The following is a 26,137-nucleotide window of genomic DNA, read 5'->3' as shown; positions in this document are numbered from 1 at the left end:
TTGGTTTGTGAGCATAGTTTGTTCTGGAAACATGCTTGTAATCCAAAGCACTTGTAGATCAAAGTGAATTTCCCCATAAGAAATAATGTAAACTCAGATTATTTGTTCCACAACCTAAAAATATTCATATAAAAATAATCACAATGCTGTAATATAATACAAAATAATAGAGAAAATACAAAATATAAAGAAAAATAAACAAATTAACCCACACATACCTTTGAACACCTTCATGGCTGGTGTGAGGGAGAAGAGAGAGGAGGGTTACTGTGTAGGACGATTTTCATATCACTAAGAGAATCACTGCTATCTGTTGGCTCAATGGAATCTTTTTCATTTTGTGCAACTTTACAAAGGAACCTATCCAATGACCTGGAATGAAGCAAAGCATTCCTAAGCTTACTCTTGTAGGAAAAAGCAAAGGACTGTCCATAGGTGCTTTGAAGTGACCAAAAACAGCAGTGTCCGTTGTGGGCACGTTCCAACGTTCCGAAACATCACTGATTTCTGCCTGAGACCGAGCATCCGAGCATGGGAGATGATCACCCACAATCCTGCAGTGAAAAAGAGAGAGAGAGAGAGAACCATTGGCTCAGTTGTGATCATGTGATGTTCAGCGTCACATACTACTTGAGTGCAAGACATCACTCGTTTATCAAGTTAAAATGTATTGGAAATGTTTGCTCATCCTGTGGAACACTCAGAGAACAAGTTACCCGCAATCCAAGGCTCTGCTGTAGTTAGGATCATTATAGAGTTTGTGGCCTTTTCAGATGGGTTTCTTTCAACTACTAATTTGCCTTTAGGGTTCTGCCATGTCTTTTCATGGCTTGACAGCTTCTTTCTTTTTAGCACTGAATAGTATTCTTTCGTCTGATGTAACACAGTTTATTTATCCATTTACCTACTGAAGGACATCTTGATTACTTCTGAATCTCGGCAGTTACGAATAAAGCTGATATAAACACACTTATGTGCAGGCTTTCGAGTGCATCTTGTCAATTTCTTATTAAAATACATCAAACTTACAGAAAAGCATACAAATCACAGGCTATACAGTGAACTCATCTATTTAACCTGTACACAGATCAAGAAACAGAACATGACCAGCAATGCCACAAGGCCGCTTGTGACACATTCTAAGAGTAACCTCTATCCTGACTTACAACACCAGAAATTAGTTGTGCTGATTTTTGATATTTATAGAAATGGAATCATACTGTATGTTCTCTTCTACGTCTGGCTCTTTTTTCAATTAAAAAAATGCATTAATTGCATGAATTACCACAATTACTAATGTAGTAATTACCACTATTACTATTATATGAATAGTAACTCATATAATTACTGGTAATTGCCCTTGACGGGCATTAGGTGTTTTTCCTACCAGTTTTTAGCTATCATGGAGTGCTGTGAATATTCTCGCACTTATCTCTTGAGGACTGTATCTTTGTATTTCTGTTGGCTAGACCTGCTAGATCATAGGGATGTATGTATGTTCGGCTTCTGTGGATTTTGCTGAGTAATTTTCCAAACTGGTTGTACCAGCTTACATATGGCGCTGCTGGTGGTAGAGGGTAGTTTCTCACGCAGTAAAGAAAATATGGAACTATGAAAGAGAAAAAAACACAGATGTATTTGAAATATATAAAAAATGAAAAACTTTAGGAGGACAAAAGATACCATAAACAAACATCAGATTAGAAAAATATTGGCAAGACAGAAGACAACAAGGATTAACATATATACTACAAACCGCTCCTACAAATTGGCAAGAAAAAGACAAACAACCAAAAATTATGCAAAGACTATATGAATAGAAACTCACAGAAGATCAACTGCAAACATGTGAAAATGTGCTCAAAATCATGAGCAGTCAGAGAAATGCAAAAATGCGATTTTTAAAAAGTAACACGTATATCACTTTATGCCCATAAATTTGCAAAAATTAAAAAGAAGGCGAAGTAATGGCAAAACGTTGATAATTGCCAAAGCTGGGTTGTGAGTATTTGGGGGTTCACTATATTATTCTATTTGTTTTCGAGATGTTTGAAAATGCCCGTAATAAAAAGACATAAAAAGCCTAAACAAAGAAAAAAAAGAAGGCTAAGCCTATTACTGCCAGGGACCTGGGAACAAGCATACTCTCACATGGGGCTGGTGGAAATGGAAATCGTTTCGGACTTTTGTGAATGCAATCTAAAAACTATTTGGAATAAAAAATGCAGGGGCGCCTGGGTGGTTCAGTCTGTTGAGCATCTGACTTCAGCTGAGGTCACAATCTCTCATGATTCGTGGGTTCGAGCCCCACATGGGGCTCTGTGCTGACAGCTCAGAGCCTGGAGCCTGCTTTGGATTGTGTCTCCCTCTCTCTCTGCCCCTCCCCCCCCCCCCCCCCCCCCCCCCCCCGCGCGCGGCGCTCTCTCTCTTTTAATGTTTAACAAACATTAAAAAAATAAAAAAGTAAATAAAAGAATAAAAAATGCACCTCCTTGGCCTGGAAAATCCTCTCTGGGGGATCTTCCCCATGGAAATAAAGTATTTTTTTTTAAGTTTATTTATTCCGAGAAAGAGACAGAGAATGAACAGGGGAGGGGCAGAGAAAGAGAGGGGGACAGAGGATCCGAAGTGGGTTCAATGCTCACAGCAGAGAGCTGGATGTGGGGCTTTAACTCATGAACTGTAAGATCATGATCTGAGCCAAAGTCAGACACTTAACTGACTGAGCCACCCAGGCGCCCCCAAGATAAAATATTTTGTATTAAAAAACACATCGAGACATATATCTTAAAAGGCTTATAATGGTAAAGGTGTAAGGATGTTTATTGCAGCATTGTGCTCTGTGCAAGCAAGTAGAAACAAAGCACAGACCCTCCAACTGAGAAACGGCTGACCTAATTATAGAACATCCACCCATTAGGGTGATATGCAGCCACTAAAAATAATAGAGTATATTTGTTAATTTGGAAAGATTTTTATGTTATATTAAGAATAGCAAGATACAGAAAACAGCATTATAGGAACCTATTTCTGTAAAACCATGTGTGTGTGTCTGTGTGTGTGTATGTAAATTATTTTATACAAGCATGGGTAGAACTACAGAATGCAATATATTGGTTTGTTGACAAAGATTCTATGATAGGCTGAAGCATGTCTATCTGTATATTATACTAACCAACGGGTAAAAGTGGCAAAAAGGAAAAAAATTTAAAAGCTTCTCCCCCCAAATCGTCTGTCTATTCTATTTATGAAAAGGTCAATGTATATATGTGAGGTGTGTATGCATTCATGTGCATATAAGTCCTTGCCCAAGCAAAGTAGCTGTTTATATACTATGCAGAGCAGTGTTAACCCCCATATTTCCATATGCTGTCAGTTCAGCCTGTAATATCTCAGCAAAATAGAAGTCCTCCCCTCATCCCCTGAGTATAAAAATAATCACCGGTAACAATATACATGACTTCTTGCTTCGCATATATGATCTTACTTAATCCGTTAACCAACTGGCAAGGAGAGTTTTATTGTTCCCATTCTATAGATGAGCAAAGTTTCAGAGAAGTTAAGAATTTGCCTGAGTTTACAAAGCAAGTAAGTGAAGAGGCAGTGATTGAAACCTATGTAGCTCTGAGTCCCAGAATGTAACCTCTGTATTGTACTTTCCTCTATGTTTCCCTTGATGTGTTTTTCAGGGGGTTCACCTTGTCTGGATAAAGGAGTCACGGGGACAGCCGCGCCTGTTATGATCTGGGCAGAAGCAGGCCTCACTGCCCATCGCCCAGCTAGCTCCCAGGCAGACCACACCAGGGTTTGAGGTCAAAGCCCCCGCTGGGATTCCTCTGCCCAAACTTGGTTCCCCTATTTCCCCTGGGAAACTTGTGGCCCGAGATCTCCTCTGGGGACTCACTCATGCTCAGATAGCGTGCTCGGTTATTTCTCTATCTTCTCCCACCCTGGCACGAGTAACCCACGGCTTACAGCGGAGAGAGAGAGAGGCGAGTAAGCTCCCAGAACCGGATTTGGGAGGAACATTTCCCGAGTCCTGTCGGAGCCTTCCGTCTTTGCCTCACGAGAGGCCTCTGTCGGTAGCACTTCAAACTGCAGGTTTGTGATTCCATTTGTATGACCTGCTAAGAGGCACGGTAATCCGTGCTGTTGAAGTCAGGGGATTGGCTACCCACCAAGGGAGCGGAGGAAAATAGCTTGTGACAGCGAGGAACCTCGAGGTCTGCTTGAGGGAATCTGGTTATGTTGTGTTTCTCACTGTGGGTGCTGATTGTAGGGCATTTCTTTCTTTCTTTTCTTTTCTTTTTTTTTTTTTTAATTTTTAATGTTTATTTATATTTGAGAGGGGGAGACAGAGAGAGGCAGAGAGAGGGGGAGACACAGAATCCGAAGCAGCTCCAGGCCCCAAGCTGTCAGCACAGAGCCCAACGCGGGGCTTGAACTCACGAACTGCTAGATCATGACATGAGCCAAAGTCCCACACTTAACCTACTGAGCCACCCAGGCACTTCTGTAGAACGCTTCTTCATGTATATTTCATCGGCGTGCTGGAGTGGTTCACGAGAGCCCATTGTTACATTTCCCAGAATTTTGTGAGCGCCAGTTCATCACGACCATCGTCAAAAATTGAATTACATAAACCCACAATTAAATACATTACATTTAAGGCAGATGTAATAAAGACTCAAAACTCATCACTTCCTAATGATTTTAGGAAGTGACTGTAATCACTTCTCTCTGCTCTTGCGATGCTTCACATCCATGGTCTCTGCACGATCCAAGTCCGATGTAATGGTTGCTCCTGCACCCTGGGTGACATGACATCAGCAGCTTGAAATCGGTCGTAGTGGCAGAATTTACACCATGGGAGCCAGCAGATGCTGCAAAGTGGGGCTTGATTTATCGTGTTGTTGATTGCCTAGCTTGAAGAAAGTGAAGGGAATGCTAATAATGCAGATTACATTTAAAAGTGCTTTGTGGGAGCGCCTGGGTGGCGCAGTCGGTTAAGCGTCCGACTTCAGCCAGGTCATGATCTCACGGTCCGTGAGTTCGAGCCCCGCGTCGGGCTCTGGGCTGATGGCTCGGAGCCTGGAGCCTGTTTCCGATTCTGTGTCTCCCTCTCTCTCTGTCCCTCCCCCGTTCATGCTCTGTCTCTCTCTGTCCCAAAAATAAAATAAACGTTGAAAAAAAAAATTAAAAAAAAAAATAAATAAAAGTGCTTTGTGTCTGGGAATGCTATAAAAGAAGTCAGGGAGACATTCTTCCAGTCTTGGAAACCTGTGATCTGGTTTGGCAAAGACAGTGTTCACATCATGGAAGAATGAGTGAAGTTCCAAAATACGTCTTTACTGTGTTATTTTTCACTTCCCTGTTAAGGTAAATTAAAAATATCAACCAATGTGCACTTCAGAACCGCATTTGGAAAGCTGGTTGTCAAAAGTTTACCAGGAGCCGGCTGGTTATATTTCTGTAAAAGGTTAAAAACAAGCAGAGAAGTCGACCTACGGATCTGTGTGCCTTTATGGTAAAAGAGTGATGGGTCTCACATATAGTAGTTTTGTTTCATTTTCTTCATAAAATATAAGAACATTGGAAAAGAAAAGTTAATTTCCCCCCAAACCAAACCTAGATGGAAGCCATGGGCTCATCCATCTTGGAAGCCTTTGGAAACGACTGTGAAGAGGCACCTGTCAGGTCCTTACCTGAGTGTGGGCTTCTCTTAGAGCTCACTGGTAAGTAGTTCTTGGACCACGTCCACGATAGTTCTTATAGTTAAGTGTTCATGTCCACTGGATGGATGACAAGAGGCTTGGTTTTAAGTGTTTCCATTACCGTGAGAAAGGATGAAGGGGAATGCCGGCCGGTAGGGGAGTCCAAGACCCCTTCACCCACATCTTCCCCATGAAAAGGTTTTGAAGTTCCAGCTTTGGCCTCATCACTTTGCCTTTGTTTTTTTCTCATTGGTGGCTTTGAATGGTTCTTCTGGTCTCCGTTGAGGCGGGTGTAGTGGTAAAAAGATCTGGAGCTGCTTCCTGGTGTGTACGTGTGTGTGTATGCATGTGAGTGTGTATATGGGTGCGTGTGTGTTTGAGTGTGTTTAAGTGTGTGCGCACGTGTGTGTGGTATATGCATGCATGTATGTGTATGTATGGTGTGTGTGTGTGTGTGTGTGTGTGTGTGTGTGTGAGTATGTGTGTGTGTGCACGTGTGTGGTTTAGAAGAGTTTGTTTTTAGATGGATTCGAGTCATTTGCCTCTGGAGTCATCCTTCCTCATCATTACAATCCGGAGCTTGAGGGGCGCCTGTGTGGCTCAGTCAGTTAAGTGACCCACTCTTGGTTTCTGCTCAGGTCTTGATCTCACAGTTTGTGAGTTCGAGTCCCACATTGGGCTCTGTACTGACAGCGTGGAGCCTGCTTGGGGTTCTCTCCCCCCCCCTCTCTGCCCCTCCCCCGCTCGCTCACACGCGCGCTCTCTCTCTCTCAAAATAAATAAATAAATAAACGTAAAAAAAAAAAAAGAAAAAAGAAAATCCTGAGCAGGAAGGTAAGGGTGGCTATAAAACCTACTTACAGCAGGGGGCAGCAGAGTGCAGCAGTTAAATATGTGACATTGTACTGGCTTCAACCAATCTTTCCCATTCACTTGTGATTACACGCCTCTCTCAGCCAGAAAGTTTTTGAACACTCACCCTCAACTGTATGTAGAACTATTGATAAATTACATACATAATTCCCGTCCTGAATAATAGATATATTTGTTAAAAACTATAACAAATTGAAATTAAAAATTGAGGAGATAGTGGGGCACCTGGGTGGCTCAGTTGGTCAAGCGTCTGAATCTGGCTCAGATCATGATCTGGCAGTTTGTGGGTTTGCACCCCACCTTGAGTTCTCTGCTGTCAGTGCAGAGCCTGCTTGGGACCCTTTGTGTCCCTCTCTCTCTCCCTCTTCCCCACTTGTGCTCTCTCTCTCCTTCTCTCTCAAAACTAAATAACATTAAAAAAAAAAAAAAAACTGAGGAGGGGCAGCTGGATGGCTCAGTCGGTTAAGCGCCTAATTTCGGGAGATCAGGTTATGATCTACCAGGTTTGTGGGTTCCAGCCCCGTGTTGGGCTCTGTGCTGACAGCTCAGAGCCTGGAGCCTGCTTTAGATTCTGTGTCTCCCTCTCTCTCTCTCTCTGCCCCTCCCCTGCTCATGCTCTGTCTCTCAAAAATAAAGGTTAAAAAATCATTTAAAAAATAGAGGAAATGGTGACATTAACTTTAAAAAATGCGTTGTTGAGGTGTGATCAACCATGAACTGCACATATTAAAAAAGTACACAATTTAATACCTTTTGACATGCGTTTACGCCTATAAAACCATCATGCAATCAAGATAGTGAACATATCCAGCATGCACAAAAGCTTCCTAGTACCCCTTTGTAATTGCTTCTTCCCACACTTCCTGCTCCACCCCCACCCCCACCAACCACCGAGCTGCTTTCTGTCACTATAGATTAGCTTGCATTTTGTGGAGTTTTATGAAAGTGGCATCAGATGAGATGTACCTTTTTGGGGGGAGGGGAGTCTGGCTCCTTTTACTCAGCATAATTATTTTGATATGATACCCATAGATAGTCATGGATGAAAAGCATTAGGGTTGACATATACTTTTAAAATCAGATTTTGTTAATAAAATGCTTTCTACTCTCAGACTGCAGAGCTTTGGCTTTATATTCTGGACGTTAGACTTTATTTTCTTTTACACTGAACTAAACAATTATTATAATTCAATTTTTGAATAGGGAATAAATTCACATGGTCTAAAACCTAACCAGATGAGGGGTGCCTGGCTGGCTCAGTTGGTGGAGTGTGTGCCTCCGGATCCTGGAGTTATGAGTTCAAGCTCCACATTGCGTATAGAGATTACTTGAAAAGAATAAATAAAAGGAGGAGACAAGATGGCAGAACAGCATGGAAGTTTTTTTGCATCTCGCATCCACGGAATCCAGCCAGATCAACACTAAACCATCCTGCACACCTAGAAAACTGATCTGAGGATTAACACAACAATCTGCACAACCTGAACCACAGAACTCAGCAGGTACGCAGTGCTGTAAGGTGAACTGGGGGAGAGAGAAGCCTCAGAAAACAGGGAGCTGTTTTAACATGCAGAGAGAGGATGGAGATGGAGGGTGGGGGGAGAGTGTGGGAAAAGCACCCCCACCCAAAGCAGCTGGAGAGAAAGAAGAAAAGTTGAAACAGCTGCAGGGACTGAACTAAAAAGGTAGAAAGGAGAAAGGAGAGGGTTTAAGTTCCGATAAGACTCTATAAACAGGGGAGTGCAGAGTCTGAAACGCCTCAGATCAATACCTGGTGGTGCTCTGGTGGGAAGGGTGAATCCCCAGGGGCAGAGTAGAGTCCGGGGGTCTTTGGGCCACATGGGGAGAAGCGGTTCCCCTGCTGAGAGGACACCTGGTAGAGGTTGTGTGGGTCCCCCAAACGCAAGGCCCCAGCAGACCCTGGAGAACAACCACATTCGCTGGTGCTGGAACAAGGATGTTGAGGACGAAGCCTGGTGCCAGACCCGTGTTGTGATTTTCCATAATTCCTAAACCGCTGCTGCTACACGATTGCGTAAACTTTCTCTGGGGCGGGCTGGCACCCGGCCGCAGTCTCTGGGCCTCGGCAGCAGCACGCCTTCCTGTAAACGTTCCTGGGTGCAGCTGGCACCTGGCCATTGCTTGGTGAGACCCTCCACAGAGGTGCAGAACGGGTCAAAGCCACAGTTCCTCAGAAGTGAGGGGTCGGGAAACACAGCTGCATCTGAGATAAAACTCAGGAGGGAGATTCCGCCTGGGGCTTGGTCACAGACGGTATAAAAGCGGGGAGTGGGAAGCCGAAAACAAAGGACGGGTGTGCGATTGCTGATCGGGGAGAACAGAGTTCTGATACTGGAGACTGGGTGGCTGGGTGACACCATTTTCACCACTCCCGTGCGTGTGCATATGCACCTACAGGTGCTCCAACCATCCACCCCAGTAAGCTAAGCAGCGCCATCTAGTGGAGAACAGAGCCATTACACTAAGCCCCGCCAACTGGGCCAACCTCGCTCTTCAGGAACACAAGTCTCTCCGCCTGCTTAGACTATGGACTGTAGAGCGCTTCACAGTTTGACTTCTAGGGAAAATGAAGTAATTTCAATCGTATTTCACTCTGTTTTCTGGTCCATCTATTAAATTTTCTTTTTTTCCTTTTTCTCTTTTTCATTTCTTTTTCTTGAATACAGAAAGAAATTTTTACTTTCAATTTTTATAAAAAATATTTTTCTTTAATTTTTTTCTACTATATTTTTTATGCTTGTGTAAATTTTTTCCAAATCCTATTTTACTTCCATCATTTCATTATATTCTATTTCAGTGTATTCATTTATTCAAATTTTCAAACAATTTCCTTTTTTTTCTTCTTTCCCCTTTTTTCTCTAATCTATCAAGCCCCTTTCAACACCCAGACCAAAACACACCTAGGATCTAGCATCATTTATTTGATTTTTTTTTGTGTTTTTAATTTTTAAATTTTAATATATTTTTTAATTTTAATTTTTTTACCTCATTAATTCCTTTTCTCACTTGAAAATGATGAAATGAAGGAATTCATCCAAAAGGAAGAGCAGGAAGAAACGACAGCCAGGGACTTGACCAACACAGATACAAGCAAGATGTCTAAATCAGAATTTAGAATCATGATAATAAGAATACAGTTGGAGTAAAAAATAGATTATAATCCCTTCCTGCGGAGATAAAAGAAACAAAAGCTAGTCAGGATGAAATACAAAATGTTATAAACGGAGCTACAATCTCGAATGGATGCCATGGCAGCTAAGATGGGTGAGGCAGATCAGTGATACAGAGGACAAACTTACAGAGAATAATGAAGCAGAAAAAAATAGGGAGACTAAGGCAAAAGAGCACAGTTTAAGAATTAGAGAAATCAGTGACTCATTAAAAAGGAACAGCATCAGAATCATAGGGGTCCCAGAAGATGAAGAGAGAGAAAAAGGGGTAGAGGGCTATGTGAGCAAACCATAGCGGAGAACTTTCCTAACCTGGGGAAAGACACAGACATCAAAATCCAGGAAGCACAAAGGACTCCCATTAGATTCAGCAAAAACCGACCATCAACAAGGCATATCATAGTCAAATTCACAAAATACTCAGACAAGGCAAGAATCATGAAAGCAGTGAGGGAAAAAAAGTCCTTAACCAACAAGGGAAGACAGATCAGGTTTGCAGCAGACCTCTTCACAGAAACTTGGCAGGCCAGAAAGGAGTGGCAGGATATATTCAATGTGCTGAATGCAGCCAAGAATTCTTTATCCAGCAAGGCTGTCATTCAAAAGAGAAGGAGACATAAAAAGTTTCCCAGACAAACAAAAATGAAAGGAGTTTGTGACCACTAAACCAGTCTTGCAAGAAATTTTAAGGGGGACTCTCTGAGGGGAGAAAAGATGAAAAAAAAAAAAACAAACAAATAAATAAAGACCTAAAGCAACAAAGACTAGAAAGGCCCAGAGAACACCACCAGAAACTTCAAGTCTACAAGCAACATAATGGCAATAAATTCATATCTTTCAGTACTCCCTTGAAATGTCAATGGACTCAATGCTCCAATCAAAAGACACAGGGCAACAGAATGGATAAGAAAACAAGATCCATCTATGTGCTGTTTACAAGAGACCCACCTTAAACCTAAATGCACCTTCAGTTTGAAAGGAAGGGGATGGAGAACCATCTATCAGGCTAATGGTCAACAAAAGAGAGCCAGAGTAGGCATAATTATATCAGACAATCTAGAATTTAAAATAAAGACTGTATCAAGAGATGCAGAAGGGCATTATATCATAATCAAGGGGTCTATCCACCAAGAAGACCTAACAACTGTAAACATTTATGTGCCAAATGTGAGAGCACCCAAATATATAAATTGATTAATCACAACATAAAGAAACTCATTGGTAATAATACCAGAGTAGTGGGGGACTTCAATACCCCACTTACAACAATGGACAGATCATCTAATCAGAAAATCAACAAGGAAACAATGGCTTTGAATGACACACTGGACCAGATGGACTTAACAGATCATCCAAAAGCAGCAGAATATACATTCTTCTCCAATGCGCATGGAACGTTCTCCAGAATAGACCACATACTGGGACACAAATCAGCCCTCAACAAGTACAAAAAGATTGAGATCATACTGTGCATATTTTCAGACCACAATGCTATGAAACTCGAAATCAACCACAAGAAAAAATTTGGAAAGGTAACAGAGACTAAAGAACATCCTACTAAAGAATGAATGGGCTAACCAAGCAGTTAGAGAGGAAATTAAAAAGTACGTGGAAACCAATGAAAATGATAACACCACAACCCAAAACCTCTGGGACACAGCAAAGGCGGTCATAAGAGGAAAGCATATGGCAATCCAGGCCTTCCTAAAGAAGGAAGAGAGATTTCAGATACACAACCTAACCTTACACCTTAAAGAGCTGGAAAAAGAACAGTAAATAAAACCCCAAACCAGCAGAGGACAGGAAATAATAAAGATTAGAGCAGAAATTAATGCTCTTGAAACAACAACAACAACAACAACCCAGTAGAACAGATCAACGAAACCAGAAGATGGTTCTTTGAAAGAATTAACAAAATTGATAAGCCACTAGCCAGTTGGATCAAAAAGAAAAAGGAAAGGACCCAAATAAATAAAATCAAGAATGAAACAGGAGAGATCGCAACCAACACAGCAGAAACAAAAACAATAATAAGAGAATATTATGAGCAAATATATGCCAATAAAACGGGCAATCTGGAAGAAACGGACAAATTCCTAGAAACATATATACTACCAAAACTGAAGCAGGAAGAAATAGAAAATTTGAACAGACCCATAACCAGTATAGAAATCAAATTAGTAACTAAAAAACTCCCAAAAAACAAGAGTCCAGGGCCAGATGGCTTTCCAGGGTAATTCTACCAAACATTTAAGGAAGAGTTAACACCTATTCTCTTGAAGCTGTTCCAAAACATAGAAATGGAAGGAAAACTTCCAAACTCTTTTTATGAAGCCAGCATTACCTTGATTCCAAAACCAGACATTGACCCCACTAAAAAGGAGAACTATAGACCAATTTCCCTGATGAACATGGATGCAAAAGTCCTCAATAAGATATTAGCCAACTGGATCCAATAATACATTAAAAAAAATATTCACTACAACCAAGTGGGATTTATACCTGGGATGCAGGGCTGGTTCAATATCTGCAAAACAATTAACGTGATTCATCACATCAATAAAAGAAAGGACAAGAGCCATATGATCCTCTCAATAGGTGCAGAGAAAGCATTTGACAAAATACAGCATCCTTTCTTGATAAAACCTTCAAGAAAGTACGGATAGAAGGATGACACCTCTAGATCATAAAAGCCATATATGAAAGACCCAACACTAATATCATCCTCATTGGGGAAAAACTGAGAGCTTTCCCCCTAAGGTCAGGAACAAGACAGGGATATCCACTCTGGCCACTGTTATTCAACATAGTATTGGAAGTCTTAGCCTCAGCAATCAGACAACACAAAGAAATAAAAGGCATCCAAATTGGCCAGGAGGAGGTCAAACTTTCACTCTTCGCATTTGACATGATACTCTATATGGAAAACCCAAAAGATTCCACCAAAAAAACCTGCTAGAACTGATTCATGAATTCAGCAAAGTCGCAGAATATGAAATCAATGCACAGAAATCGGTTGCATTCCTATACACCAACAATGAAGCAACAGAAAGAGAAATCAAGGAATCGATCCCATTTACAGTTGTACCAAAAACCATAAAATACCTAGGAAGACATCTAACCAAAGAGGTGAAAAATCTATACACTGAAAACTATAGAAAGCTTATGAAAGAAATTGAAGAAGACACAAAAAAATGGAAAAAGATTCCATGCTTCTGGATAGGAAGAACAAATATGTTAAAATGTCAATACTACCCAAAGCAATCTACATATTCAATGCAATCCCTATCAAAATAGTAGCAAAATTCTTCACAGAGCTAGAACAAACAATCCTACAATTTATATGGAACCAGAAAAGACCCCGAATGGGCAAAGTAATCTTGAAAAAGAAAACCAAAGCAGGAGGCATCGCAATCCCAGACTTCAAGCTGTACTACAAAGCTGTAATCATCAAGACAGTATGGTACTGGCACAAGAACAGACGCTCAGATCAATGGAACAGAATAGAGAACCCAGAAATGGACCCACAAACAGATGGCCAACTAATCTTTGACAAAGCAGGAAAGAATATCTAGTGGAATAAAGACAGTCTCTTCAGCAAGTGGTGCTGGGAAAACTGGATGGCGACATGCAGAAATGAACCTGGACCAGTTTCTTACACTAGACACCAAAATAAACTCAACATGGATGAAAGACCTAAATGTAAGACAGGAAGCCATCACAATCCTAGAGGAGAAAGCAGGCAAAAACCTCTTTGGTCTTGGCCACAGAAACTTCTTACTGAACATGTCTGAGCATCCAGATGGCCAATAGACACATGAAAAAATGCTTGACATCACTCATCATCTGGGAAATACAAGTCAAAACCACAATGGGATACCACCTCACACCTGTCACAATGGTTAACACAAACAATTCAGGCAACAACAGATGTTGGCAAGGTTGCGGAGAAAGTGGATCTCTTTTGCACTGCTATTGAGAATGCAAACTGGTGCAGCCACTCTGGAAAAACAGTATGGAGGTTTCTCAAAAAATTAAAAATAGAACTACTTTACGACCCAACAATTGCACTACTAGGCATTTATCCATGGGATACAGGTGTGCTGTTTCAAAGGGGCACATGCATCCAATGTTTATAGCAACACTATCAACAATAGCCAAAGTATGGAAAGAGCCCAAATGTCCATTGATGGATGAATGGATAAAGAAGATGTGGTATATATATACAATGGAGTATTGCTTGGCAATCAAAAAGAAAGAAATGTTGCCATTTGGAACTACGTGAATGGAACTAGAGGGTATTATGCTAAGTGAAATTAGTCAGAGAAAGACAAACATCATATGACTTCACTCATATGAGGAATTTAAGACACAGAATAGATTAACATAAGGGAAGGGAAGCAAAAATAATATAAAAACAGGGAGGAGACAAAACATAAGAGGCTCGTAAATATAGAGGACAAACAGAGGGTTGCTGGAGAGGTTGTGGGGGGGCGGATTGGGTAAATGGGTAAGGGGCATTAAGGAATCTACCCCTGAAATCATTGTGCACTATATGCTAACTAACTTGAATGTAAATTTAAAAACAAAAATAAATAAGTAAAAAAGAGTCAATAAAATTAGGGGCGGCTGAGTGGCTCAGTCGGTTAAGAGTCTAACTCTTGGTTCCAGCTCAGGTTATGATTTCGTCGTCCATGGGTTTGAGCCCTGTGTCAGGCTCCATGCTGACAGTGTGGGGCCTGCTTGGGGTTCTTTCTCCCTCTCTCTCTGCCACTCACCTGCTTGTGTTTTCTTTCTCTCTCAAAATAAATAAATAAACTTTAAAAATAAATAAATAAATAAATACACTATTTAAAAAAAAAAAACCCAAACCTAACCAGATGAAAAAGTATAAAGTGAAATTCCCCCTTCACCTGCTGTGACCCACCCACCTAAGTTGTACTGTGCCCTCCCACCTTCCGGGCAACTACTTCTATTGGTTTCTTAGGTATCTTCAAGGTGTATTTACGCAAATATGAATACATATCTGTACATATTTTTTTGTGTTCTCTCAACTTATTAAAGAAAAGATAGCATGTTTTTTCACACTGATACACCCTGTGCTGTGCTTTACTTTTTTCATTTGATATATCTTGGCGACCTGTCCATATCACTTTGTAGGAAGTGTTCCTTTTTTTAATTTTTAAATTTTTTTTATAGCTTCACTGTGTCTCATGGCTTGGTACTTTACTTAACCCGATGGACACTTGGGTGGTTTCCAGGGTTTTGCTGGAAAAAAACGCTGCATCAAATAACCTTACCTCCATGCCATTTTACAAGCGCCCAAGTGTCTCTGTAACATGAATTCTTAGGAGATGAACTGCTGGGCCAGGGTATACACATTTATAATGTTGATAGATGGTGCCCGTGTGACCTCTGCAGGGGTTAGGCCAATTAACACACCCTCTCGTAATGGATGAGTATGCCTATTTCTCTACAGTCTTCACAGTGTTTACCCAACTTTTGGATTTTTTCCAATCTCAAAAATAAAAAATGGTATCTGCGTGTAGTTTTAAGTGGCATTTGTCTTCATAAGACTACAGTTCAATTGGATGCTTAGTTTTTAAAAGTCTTGCTAATTGTGAGGATTTCATAACATCATTACCTAGTATCTCAAGGCCTGAAACATGCAAACCGCCTGGCTTCTGTAGTTTTCTTGAGCTTTCCATGAGAATGGAGATGTTTACAAGTGTTTAGATTTTGACCCACTGCTTGTATCAGACCTGTGTTTTAACTGTTTTGACTCCAATTACGTACCCAGAAATGAGGGAAACTAATAGTTTGAATTCTGTTGTCAGTAGACGAGGTAGAGCATCCGTCAAAGGGTGTACAGCGATTTTTCTTTCATGATCTCATTATCTGACATAAGTTATTCAGTTAGATGTATTGGTTACCATGCAAGTTTGTAGCTACAAAGCCACATATACTGTGTTTCATGGTTAATGGATAACTTTCCCTGCACTTGCTTTTTGAAGTACATATTGACTTAAGAACTCAATTTCTTGCCTACAACTGGTCTATTGTCCTGGATGAGAGTGTCTGTTTGCCTTAACTCTTACCATGTAAGAACTACACGGTAGGATGAGACAGTATGCTAAATTCTTTGCTTCATGCCTTCCAGTGCCAAGGGAGGAATTGCTAGTTTATCTGCATGAGGCCAACTGGCCATGTATGTCTGCTGTGGCCTCTTCTGATTTAGGGAGAGCAAAGTTGGCGTGGAAAATGCTTTGGGGATGCATGCCTCACCTGTAATTCCTACTTTGGAATAGCTCTTAGAGTCCCCGCCAAAGGTGTGGACCTAGGAAGTCATGTTTGCTTCAAAGTGACCAAGACTCCTTGGCCTCAGAGTGGACCAGGCATGGATGCCTGACCCCAGCGATGTCAATAGATCTATTCACCTTAAAATCTGAATTGATGGAAGGAGAGTTTGGGAAGCCCTGGAACTATGAGATACCGTGAGATCCAGGCCAGAGCTGGTGCCGTGGAACACACAGTCAGCGGCAAGTCTAAATTAGGGAGTAGACAGGCACCGGGAGCCTTTTAGAGGATGTTCACCTGCAGAAGGAGAGAGGAATACCCAGAAAGAGAAAAGCAGAGGTGGAGGATGGTCTGCCCCCAGAGGGAGCCAGGTAGCTGCCTACTCTCTGTTTCCATGAGATTCCTCTGATCCTGACACTAATACCCCTTTTCTTTACTTATTTAATGCCATTCCACAAATCCTGAGCACTTGGATTATAAATATATGGGCCGCTTATACATTGGTGACGGAGGCATAAAATCATATACATAAGTGCAGGGAATACAGTCTACTGAAACACAGGCTGTATCTCCTCGGGTTAAATATTCACATGTTCTGTGACGGAGTGGTTTCACTCTTTCTGCACCAGGAAAAACTCCTGAACAATGGACAGAGTGGTTCGTATCAGCATTGCTTTCCAGACCCGAAATCCGGATGCCCCTCGGGGGGGAGAGCGGAAGAATCAACTGTGCTATAATCACACCGTGAGTACTGTCAGCAGCCCACACCATGAATTTCAAGGACCTGCCCCGACACGCCCGAACGTCAGTGGCGTGACATGAAGTGAAAAAGCACAAGGCTGGGACCGTGTTTGTTTCGTTCTCGGCTCTGACCCTCTCGTCCGGGACTGGCCTGCGCAGTAACTATTGCTCACGTGAACCAGTAGGAGGAACAGAGCTTGTGTGGGGGAATTGTTGATTAAACCCCGGAGACACAGTGGCCTCTTCTCCCTGCCCTCTCATTGGCCCCACCCACTTGTTCCTTTCCTTCCTGCTCCTCACCTCCTTCCTCCCCACCTCCCCATAGGAGATGACCCAGCACTAGTTTTTAGATTTGCTGTAATTTTTCACTGACTCTAGACCCTTGGACTCTGATTTAAATAGCCTGAGGTTGGGCCCCTGGCATCTGGCATTAAAAAAAAAATACCAGGTGATTCCAATGTGTGGCCAGGTCACACGTTTCCTTTCCTGGGGGTGTCGCTGTGTTGTTTGTTTGTTTTTATATGAGCATGTGTTGAAACCTCAGCAAATGAGAACTAAGGGGAAGTCTGCTGGGAAAGGCTTCTGAGACAGATTCCTTTCTCTTACGAGGCACCCCCATGTATATATACATATATGTGTCTAAGCAACTCTGGGTGATTCATGTGAAGGAGGGGGCAACACTGGTTGCCGCTAGGAATGATTGCAGGACAGGGGCTATCAGGAGAAGCCTCACTATTGTCCAGGAATGCCAGTGTTGCCCCAGTTGCCTCCAACCCTTGGGGTGCCCGAAGACTATGGGGTTCAGTGGACAGACGGGGAGAATGGCCTCAGCCTAGCTCCGAGCCACACCTCCCGGCTGGGTTCCATACAGCCTGAGCTTAGAGGTGCAGGAAGTTGCCCCCCGCTCTGGGGACACCACGTCCTGTATCTGCCTGTCGACTGAAGACATCATCTACCCTCTCCATTGTCTCTCTCTCTCCTCCAGTCGTACCTCCCCCTTGCCCTGCTCACTTCTCTGTTCCATAAGTTTCCTGTCTTAGCCCCGTTCCCCGGAGGCAGAACCAGAGACCGGGATTCCTGTTTGTGTGATTCGTTAAGAAAGTGAGGGAAGCAGAATAGGGCAGAGAATAAAAGTCAAGACAAGACTATGGTCTCAGCTGGGGCGCCTGGGCAGCTCAGTAGGTTAAGTGTCTGACTTTGACTCAGGTCCTGATCTTGTGGTCAGTGTGTTCGAGTCCTGTGTAGGGCTCTGTGCTGACAGCTCAGAGCCTGGAGCCTGCTTTGGTTTCTGTGTCTCCCTCTCTCTGCCCCTCCCCTGCTCGTGCTCTGTCTCTCTCTCTCAAAAATAAACATTAAAAAAAAAAAAAAAGGACAATGTGGTCTCAGCTGAAGGCCAGCTTCTTTCTGATCCTACAAAAAAAAAAAAAAAAAAAAAAAAGCAGCTCTGGAGCACAAATTCAGCACAAAGCAAATTCCACCTTGAGGCAAAGGGGTGGTGGGGCTGTGTGCCAATGGCTGAACTTGGCCTCTGGAGTGTGTGTGTATAACCTCTCAGGAGGCATGCCTTTTTTCTGAGTAAGGGCAGTTTTCAGGAAAGGGGGCATCATGAGTTATGAGCTGGTACTCACAGCAGCTGGGGACAGGTTAAGGCCATCTGAGTAGGACACAAAGAGAAATCTGTGTGGTTCTCCCTTCACAGATGCAAAAAGGCAGATAGGGAGGGGTGTGTGTGTGAGCGTGTGTGTGAAATTGAGAGAGACAGAGAGACAGAATCCTTTCCCAGTCTGAGAGGCTGAGGGGAAGGACATTCTCTTAAATTCTTTTTTTTTTTTTTTTTAATTTTTTTTTTCAACGTTTTTTATTTATTTTTGGGACAGAGAGAGACAGAGCATGAACGGGGGAGGGGCAGAGAGAGAGGGAGACACAGAATCGGAAACAGGCTCCAGGCTCCGAGCCATCAGCCCAGAGCCTGACGCGGGGCTCAAACTCACGGACCTCGAGATCGTGACCTGGCTGAAGTCGGACGCTTAACCGACTGTGCCACCCAGGCGCCCCTAAATTCTTTTTTTTTTAAGTTTATTTATTTTGAGACAGAGAGGGAGAGAGCAGTAAGAGCGAGGGAAGGGCAGAGAGAGAGGGAGAAGGAGAATCCCGAGCAGGTTCCTCACTGTCAGCACACAGAGTCCGACAAGGGGATCGATTTCACAAACAGTGAGATCATGACCTGAGCTGAAGTCTAGAGCCTGACACTTAATCAACTGAGCCACCCAGGTGCTCCAATTCTTTTTTTTTTAATAGCAACTTTACTGGGGTATTAATTCACATACTATATACTCTATCCATGTGAAGTATACTATTGAGTGTTTTTTAGTTTATTCAGAGTTGTGAGACCATCACTGCCATCAGTTTTAAAACTTTTCATCACCCACCCCAACAAGATGTCCTCTACCTTCTATCGGTCACTCCCCATCTCCCACTAGCCTCTCCCCCTTGGACAGCCCAGCCCCCCCCCCCCCCCCATGGAACCACCAATCTACTTTCTCTATGGATTTGCCTATTCTTAATGTTACATATAAATGGAATCACACAGCATGTGGTCCTTTGCGTTTAGCTTTTCTCACTTAGCTTGTTTCCAACGTTCATCCATGTTATAGCATGTACTGATACTTCCTTTCTTTTCACTGCTGAGTTGTAAACCATTGTGTGGATATACCATGTTTTATCCATTCATCAGCTGTTTCCCTCTTTTGGTTTTCTGTGAATATAGATTTTCATTTCTATATACCCAAGAGAGACACTGCTGTCTCAGCCAGATTACTCTTACACCATCCTGTAATGACTCCTGATGTCAAGCTCTCCAGCATTGTACTACGTCATACCCCTTCCCAAACTTGATTCTTCAGCCTTCTCGCCCGAAAACCAGTGTGGCTGTAGTTCTGAGATTCCCTCCCCAGATGGACGAACTTGTCCCAAGGGTCTGCCAGAATGATGGCTTGGTACTGGTGAGTTAAAGCCAGTTCTTCCCATTGCCATCCACTCCAGACAATATGCCCCCCTGGGTTCTTGTTTATGCTAGTCATTGTGCCCAATTCTCCTTTTCCTGGAGAGCTCTGAAGAGAAAGCATATTGGTCTTTTAGTGAAGCAGACCTGTGGAGAATGCAGAATTATAATCTAGAGCGGATTAGCAAACAATGGCCTTGTGGGTCAAACCCAGACAGCTGCCGGTTTCTGTATGGCCCACAAGCTAAGAATCGTTTTCACATTTTTGGGGTTTTTTTTGTTTGTTTTATTAAAAAAATTTTAATGTTTATGTATTTTTGAGAGAGACAGTATGAGCAGGGGAGGTGCAGGGGAAAGAGAGGGAGACAGAGGCTCCAAAGCAGGCTCTGCGCTGACAGCAGAGAGCCTGATGTGGGGCTCAAACTCACAAACCACGAGATCATGCCCTGAACTGGAGTTGGATGTCCAAGGGACTGAGCCACCCAGGTGCCTGGTTTTCACATTTTTAGATGGCTGGAAAGAAAAGAATAATGCTTTGTGCCCCAAGGAAATTATATGAGTTTCAAATTTAGTGTCCATAAGTGAAGTTTTATTAGAACACAGACAGGTCTAGGGTGCCTGGTTGGCTCAGTCAGTTAAGTGTCTGACTTCAGCACAGGTCACGATCCTGAGGTTTGTGAGTTCAAGCCTCACATCAGACACTGTGCTGACAGCTCAGAGCCTGGAGCCTGCTTCAGATTCTGTGTCTCCCTCCCTCTCTCTCTCTGCCCCTCCCCTGCTAATGCTCTGTCTCTCTCTCAAAAATGAATAAACATTAAAAAAAAATTTTTTTTAAAGAACACAGGTCTCTTTGCTCAAGTAAAGTCTATGGCTGCTTTTGCCCTACAATTCTGCAGATGAAATTCTCCCCAGAGCATCTCTCCTTTAATTTTATTTTTTTAAGATTTTATTTTTTAAGTAATCTCTATACCCAACGTGGGGCTCAAACTCACAACCCCAAGATCAAGAGTCACATGCTCCACCAACTGAGCCAGCTGGGCACCCCACCATCTCCCCTTTAAGTGCTCCCCCTCAAAAGATGTTGCCAGGTATACGGTGAAGTTGATTTAAACTCTACTCATGTGCATGAAGCACGAACGGGTCCTAGCATATAGTGTTTTCCTCTAGGCTTGTGATGATAGTGTGTGGATGGGAGTTGTTAATTACTCTCTGGCCTAACTTACCTTAGGGGAGCGCTGACTCAGAGATTAAGGCTGGAGAAGCTCTTTCCAAGATCAACATCCCACACTGGCCTGAGGTGGTTATTGCAGATCCCAGGGACTCTCGGCCCCTCCTGGGTTCAGGACCTAACCCGAACTACACTCACAGCCTCACTCACAGCTGTGGACAGGAGTGGTTGCTGGGCTTCATTAGGGAGCAGTGTGGTTTCCCGAACGCTTCAGTCCTTGGGGGACATCTGGAAGGGAATCAGGCCTTCCTTATGCCAGTTGTTCAGTCCTTGGGGTATCTGAAAGAGAAGTAAGCACTTCTTAGATCAATATTTTCAAGGCCCAGCTGATCCAAGCCTCTACACGGAGGCTTTGACTAGAGATTCACTATTTTTCCAGCTTCTCTCTCTCCAGGGTGGCTATGAACTTGAACCCTTGTAATAAATGGCTTATATATTTTTTCCTCTTGGAAATTTGTGTAAATGTGTGATTATGATGGGGGAAGATGGGATAATGATAGATTTAAACCTGGACACCTGTGGTGCCCATTCATTTACAGCTGAGTTTCTCAACCTTTTGTTCATTACTGCCCTCACTTAAGGAGCATTTTTAGACTATTTTTCCTAATCGTGAAATTTTAAGGCTATGAAATTTTAATACCACAGAGACACTATATATCTATTTATGCACTATATGTACATTTGTGTTTTATACATAAAAAGAATAGGATTTTTTGCCCCTTTGGGGGGATATGTGCCCTGCCGAGGACACATGATTTACAAATAGTTCATAACCACCCCCCTGGGAGCCTCCATCGTGTGAAAGCGGGAAGCAGGCAGTCTAGCAGGTGCTTTTAGGAGTGTGAGCTTATCATGTACACTGTTTCACAAAGTGCTTGGCTCATGGTGAGTACTAGAAAAAAGAGAGCCTTTGTTGTTGTTACCATGATTATTACATTAAGCTTGGTCACAGTGATGTTTGTAACCTCCTCACTGGACTGTGGATTCCCATGGTGTTTGAGGGCTGGCCCGAGGTCCAAGGCCTTCCAGCCTGGAACTTCTACCAGGGGCACCACGGGATACATAAGGACGTGAACCAAGCCAGGTGGGGACTGTGCCCAGTGGACAGGCTGAGATGCCCCAATTACACATAGGACCTGTGCTCCAGGTACAGCCAAGGTAAGGGGGTCTAGTGGCTTCTTAAACTTCTGATTTCTCAGAAGCTGGGAACTGGATTTCTGGTTAAATCTCCTGATTTTTAAGCAGTGACTCCATTAAGCATCAACAATTACGCTGTGTCGACAGAACAGAAGAGGTGCAACGCAGTCACACTGTCTTGTCCAGGGTTAACCGCATAGCTGAGGCCCCCATCCAGGCCTTCCACATCCAGTGATCTTCCCACTCAAACCAGCTCCCCTCATCTGCTCACGACCCTTCCCACTCCACTCTTCTTCGGGGGTCCTTCAACGTCTCTTCTGCCCGGCACTCCTGCCCAGGGAAGGGGCCCCTAGCTGGGACTGGGACAAATGGGTCCAGCTCCCCTCCCCACCCCCCGGCCCCCTTCCCAGAAGGACATGGATTCTGTCTGTAGATGATAAGGTCGGAACCCCCAGCCTTACTCACCGGGAGCCGTGAGTGGGGGCCCTGCCCGGGGGACTCGCGTCGCGTGTCCCGCGGCGTGAGAACGCAGAGCTGGCCTGGCGGGCGTGGGGCAGGCGGGGCCCTGGCAACCTCACCACCTCGGGATGAAACGCCCCGTTGTTCGCGCCGCCCCTCTGACCCCGCCACCCCAGGCATTGTTTTCTGTTCGCCCGGGTCGCGGGTGGGAGGCGAGGCACGCGGGGGTTCCCGAGCCTGGCTCCGCGCCAGGCCTGCGCCCTTCGGCCCTGGGGCCACGGGGGCGGCCGCGCCCGGGAGCGGGAGGCTAGCGCGCGGGGCCGGGCGGCTCAGCAGGCGCAGCCATGGGCTCCCTCGGCTCCCACGCCGCGCGCATCCCCGACGCGGACAGCATCCGGCGGGAAACCGGCTGTGAGCGGGGCGCGGGGCTCCGACCCGGAGATGCGGGGGGTCCGGGGAGATGGGGCGGGCCCGGAGGGCGCCCGGGATCGCAGGCGCGGGCTCCCGGGGCTCCCGGGGTCCAGGTCTGGGGCGCGTCAGGGCCCCGGGCTTGGCGGCCAGGTGTCCTCGAGCCCGGCAGGGGTGCGGGGGGGGGGTGCGGAGAGGGGAACAGGAGGGAGGCGGCTGGCGTCGGCTCCTCGCGTCTCCGGCGGGAGCGCGGGGACACGGCTCCGGGCGTCGTCACGCCCCCTGCAGCCCGGCCGCGCGGCCCCGGGTCCCCGGCGAGCGTCCCCTCCGGCGAATCCCGGTTCCCCGCCCACGGCCCGGGGCCGCCCGGGGAGGGTCCAGTGGCGGGTCCCGAGCGCCCGCGGCCGCATCACCCTTCCGCCTTCCGTCCCGCAGTCTCGCAGGCCAGTCTGCTCCGCCTCTACCACCGGTTTCGGGCACTGGACAGGAACAAGAAGGGCTACCTGAGGTGAGGGGGCGCTGGCCTTAGGACCCGCCACGTCTGCCTCTCTGAGCCCCTTCCTCTTTTTAACCCTCCGTCTACCCCTCCGACTTTGACTCGACAGCCGCATGGATCTGCAGCAGATTGGGGCTCTGGCCGTGAACCCCCTGGGAGAACGCATTATAGACAGCTTCTTCCCTGATGGGTGAGGCCTCGCTGGGGGTGGGGAGATGGAGGGAAAAACTTGGTGTGTGTGGGGGGGTGGGGGGGTGGGGGGGTGGGGATCTAACGGAGACAGAGGGAGGGCCAAAGCGACCACTGCATCTCCCCCACCCCAGGAATCTGCGTCTGGATTTCCCAGGCTTTGTCAGAGTCCTGGCTCATTTTCGTCCCATCGATGATGAGGACCCAGGAATTCGAGACCCCAAGGAACCTGAACCCCTCAACAGCAGAATGAACAAACTTCGCTGTGAGTTTGTGGGGACCCACCTCTCCCCAAGTGAGACCCTTGGTATACCACACCGGTGAGAGGCCCCAGGCACCTCCCTCTCTTAGCGGGCCTATAGAGGACCTCCCCTCCTACTCCAGGGTGATCTGCTGGAAGAGAACCAGGGGAAGACCCACCTACCTTTTCCTTCCTCCATTCTCTTCCAGTCGCATTTCAGCTCTATGACCTGGACCGGGACGGAAAGATCTCCCGGCACGAGATGCTACAGGTTGGAAGGACGCAAGGACCAGAGATGTGATGTGTGGAGCGTGGGTGGTCGAAGGGAAAGGTTGCGGGGCGGGGGGGGGGGGGGGGGTGCAGATGACTGGTCCATGGTGGTCGCAGATGACTGGGGTATTGAGTGAGAAACAGGGATTGGGTGAGGTCTATGGAAATGGGATGGGGAACAGTTGGGCATGAGGTTGGAAATAGATCAGTGGTTCTTTTTAAAAGTTTATTTATTTATTTATTTTGAGAGAGAGAGAGAGAGCCCGCATGCACAAGTGTGATTGGAGTAGGGGCAGAAAGAGAGAAAGAGAGAGTCCCAAGCAGGCTTCCCACTGTCAGAGCAGAGCTCAAGGCAGGGCTTGATCTCACCAACCATGAGATCATGACTTGAGCCCAGACTAAGAGTCCGTGGCTTAACCCCAACCGAGCCACCCAGATGACCCAATAGATCAGTGGTTCTTGAACGGGGGCGATCTTGCCTTTTGAGTGACCTTGGCAATATCTAGAGATATTTTTGGTCGTCACACCCGGGGGCGGGGCAGCACTACTGCCATCTAGTGGGTAGAAGTCAAAAATGCTGCTAAACATCTTTCGATACACAGGATAGCCCCCATTTCCCCCCACAGCAAGGAGTTAACTGGCCCCAAATGTCAACAGTGCTGAGATTCAGAAACTCTGGAATAGATGTTGTGAGGGGGGTGGATGGGTAGAATGGGGAATAGTGGGAGGTTGTGGTGGGGGATGGGAGGAGGTTGGGTTCTAAGGCTTGGGGTTGGGTGATGAGTTTGGGTATACTACTGAGGTGAGTGTGGGATAGTGAGGGACAGGTGGGGGTTTGAGTGGAGAAGCAGTAGGGGAAATTACTGGGGGGAGACGGTAGGGAGTGAAGAAATGGATGAGGGGAAGATTACAAAATTGGTAGTAACATTTGGGATGATGCGGGCAAGGTTTGAGGGATGGGGTTGACTCCTCTTGTGCCGTCCGCACCTCCCAGGTCCTCCGGCTGATGGTTGGGGTGCAGGTGACAGAAGAGCAGTTGGAGAGCATCGCCGATCGCACGGTGCAGGAAGCAGATGAAGATGGAGATGGGGCTGTGTCCTTCCTGGAGTTCACCAAGGTCACAATGCCCTCAGGCCTGGGGAGTGGATGTCAGGAGTCCCTGGGACAGATGCACATGGGAAAGGCAGTTAGAAGGAGGTGGGCAGAAGGAGAGGGGTAGCCAAGGAAGGGTGTAGCTTTGGGGATGGGAGAGGAGGTTGAAAGCCTAGAGGACTGGGCTCTTGACCACCACCCATCCCCCCCACTCCCCCCACAGTCCTTGGAGAAGATGGACATCGAACAGAAAATGAGCATACGGATCCTGAAGTGACCCCCTTTGTGCCTTTGGCTGCCTTACGCAGACCAGTTCAGCCCGGGATTTGTCTTCAGCCCCTGCAGAGGCAGGGCCCCAATAAACTATATTCTTGTGTCTAAGCTAAACTCTCTTTGGGGCCAAGGAAGGCAAGCTGGAAGCGTGTGTACCAAATAAAGTCTAGCTCATTTGATGTCAGATTTGTGAATCAGCCAGTGATCTTGTGGTTGCAAGCCACTGAAAACCCAATTTAACGTGAGTTAAGTAAAAAAGGGATTTTATGGACTCACATAATTAAAAGGCTTGAAAGTATCTTCAGAATACTGGAAAAGTCTGGAGGTGTCTTCAGGCACAGTTAGTGTCAAAGGACTTCTGTCATGCTATCAGGACTCAGTTATTAATTTCCCTCAATCAGCTTTCATGTTGGCTTTATTCTCAGGGGCCTCTTTCCTCATGGGGGAGGATGGCCACCAGCAGCTCCAGGCTCCCATCCTACTAGCCTAGTAATCCAGTGGGAAGGGATTTCCTTTTTCAGTAATTC

At 45.2% G+C, this 26,137-nt stretch overlaps 1 protein-coding gene and 1 long non-coding RNA gene across 3 annotated transcripts; one reads left to right on the top strand and one right to left on the bottom strand.

The window, feature by feature from the left end:
- Nucleotides 1-440: 440 nt before the first annotated feature.
- On the bottom strand, nt 441-22,712 carry LOC122234584. The gene is made up of 3 exons (XR_006212423.1): nt 22,648-22,712; nt 21,041-21,324; nt 441-554 (listed from the first exon to the last, which is right to left on the bottom strand). It is a non-coding gene; the product is annotated as an uncharacterized LOC122234584 (long non-coding RNA).
- On the top strand, nt 22,368-25,794 carry CHP2 (calcineurin like EF-hand protein 2). 2 transcript variants are annotated; one of them, XM_042971562.1, is made up of 7 exons: nt 22,368-22,655; nt 23,485-23,557; nt 23,655-23,735; nt 23,869-23,999; nt 24,185-24,246; nt 25,240-25,362; nt 25,561-25,794. In XM_042971562.1, exons 1-7 carry the CDS (start codon nt 22,616-22,618, stop codon nt 25,612-25,614), a joined length of 564 nt encoding a protein of 187 aa, XP_042827496.1. In that variant the 5' UTR covers nt 22,368-22,615; the 3' UTR covers nt 25,615-25,794. The 2 variants fall into 2 exon arrangements, with proteins under 2 accessions (XP_042827496.1, XP_042827495.1); XM_042971561.1 differs by lacking the exon at nt 22,368-22,655 and adding an exon at nt 22,850-23,052.
- The last annotated feature ends 343 nt before the right edge of the window (nt 25,795-26,137 follow it).

This window comes from Panthera tigris, chromosome E3 (assembly GCF_018350195.1).
Source record: "Panthera tigris isolate Pti1 chromosome E3, P.tigris_Pti1_mat1.1, whole genome shotgun sequence".
NCBI lineage: Eukaryota > Metazoa > Chordata > Mammalia > Carnivora > Felidae > Panthera > Panthera tigris.
Note: the sequence above shows the minus strand (reverse complement) of the source record. Positions and strands in the feature narration are given on the sequence as shown.

Bases quoted from the DNA above. Each gene is read 5' to 3' on its own strand.
- CHP2 (XM_042971561.1), top strand. From the start codon at position 22,986: ATGGGCTCCCTCGGCTCCCACGCCGCGCGCATCCCCGACGCGGACAGC. The intron at 23,558-23,654 runs GTGAGGGGGCGC...TTGACTCGACAG, and splicing joins AACAAGAAGGGCTACCTGAG to CCGCATGGATCTGCAGCAGA. The intron at 24,000-24,184 runs GTGAGTTTGTGG...ATTCTCTTCCAG, and splicing joins CAGAATGAACAAACTTCGCT to TCGCATTTCAGCTCTATGAC.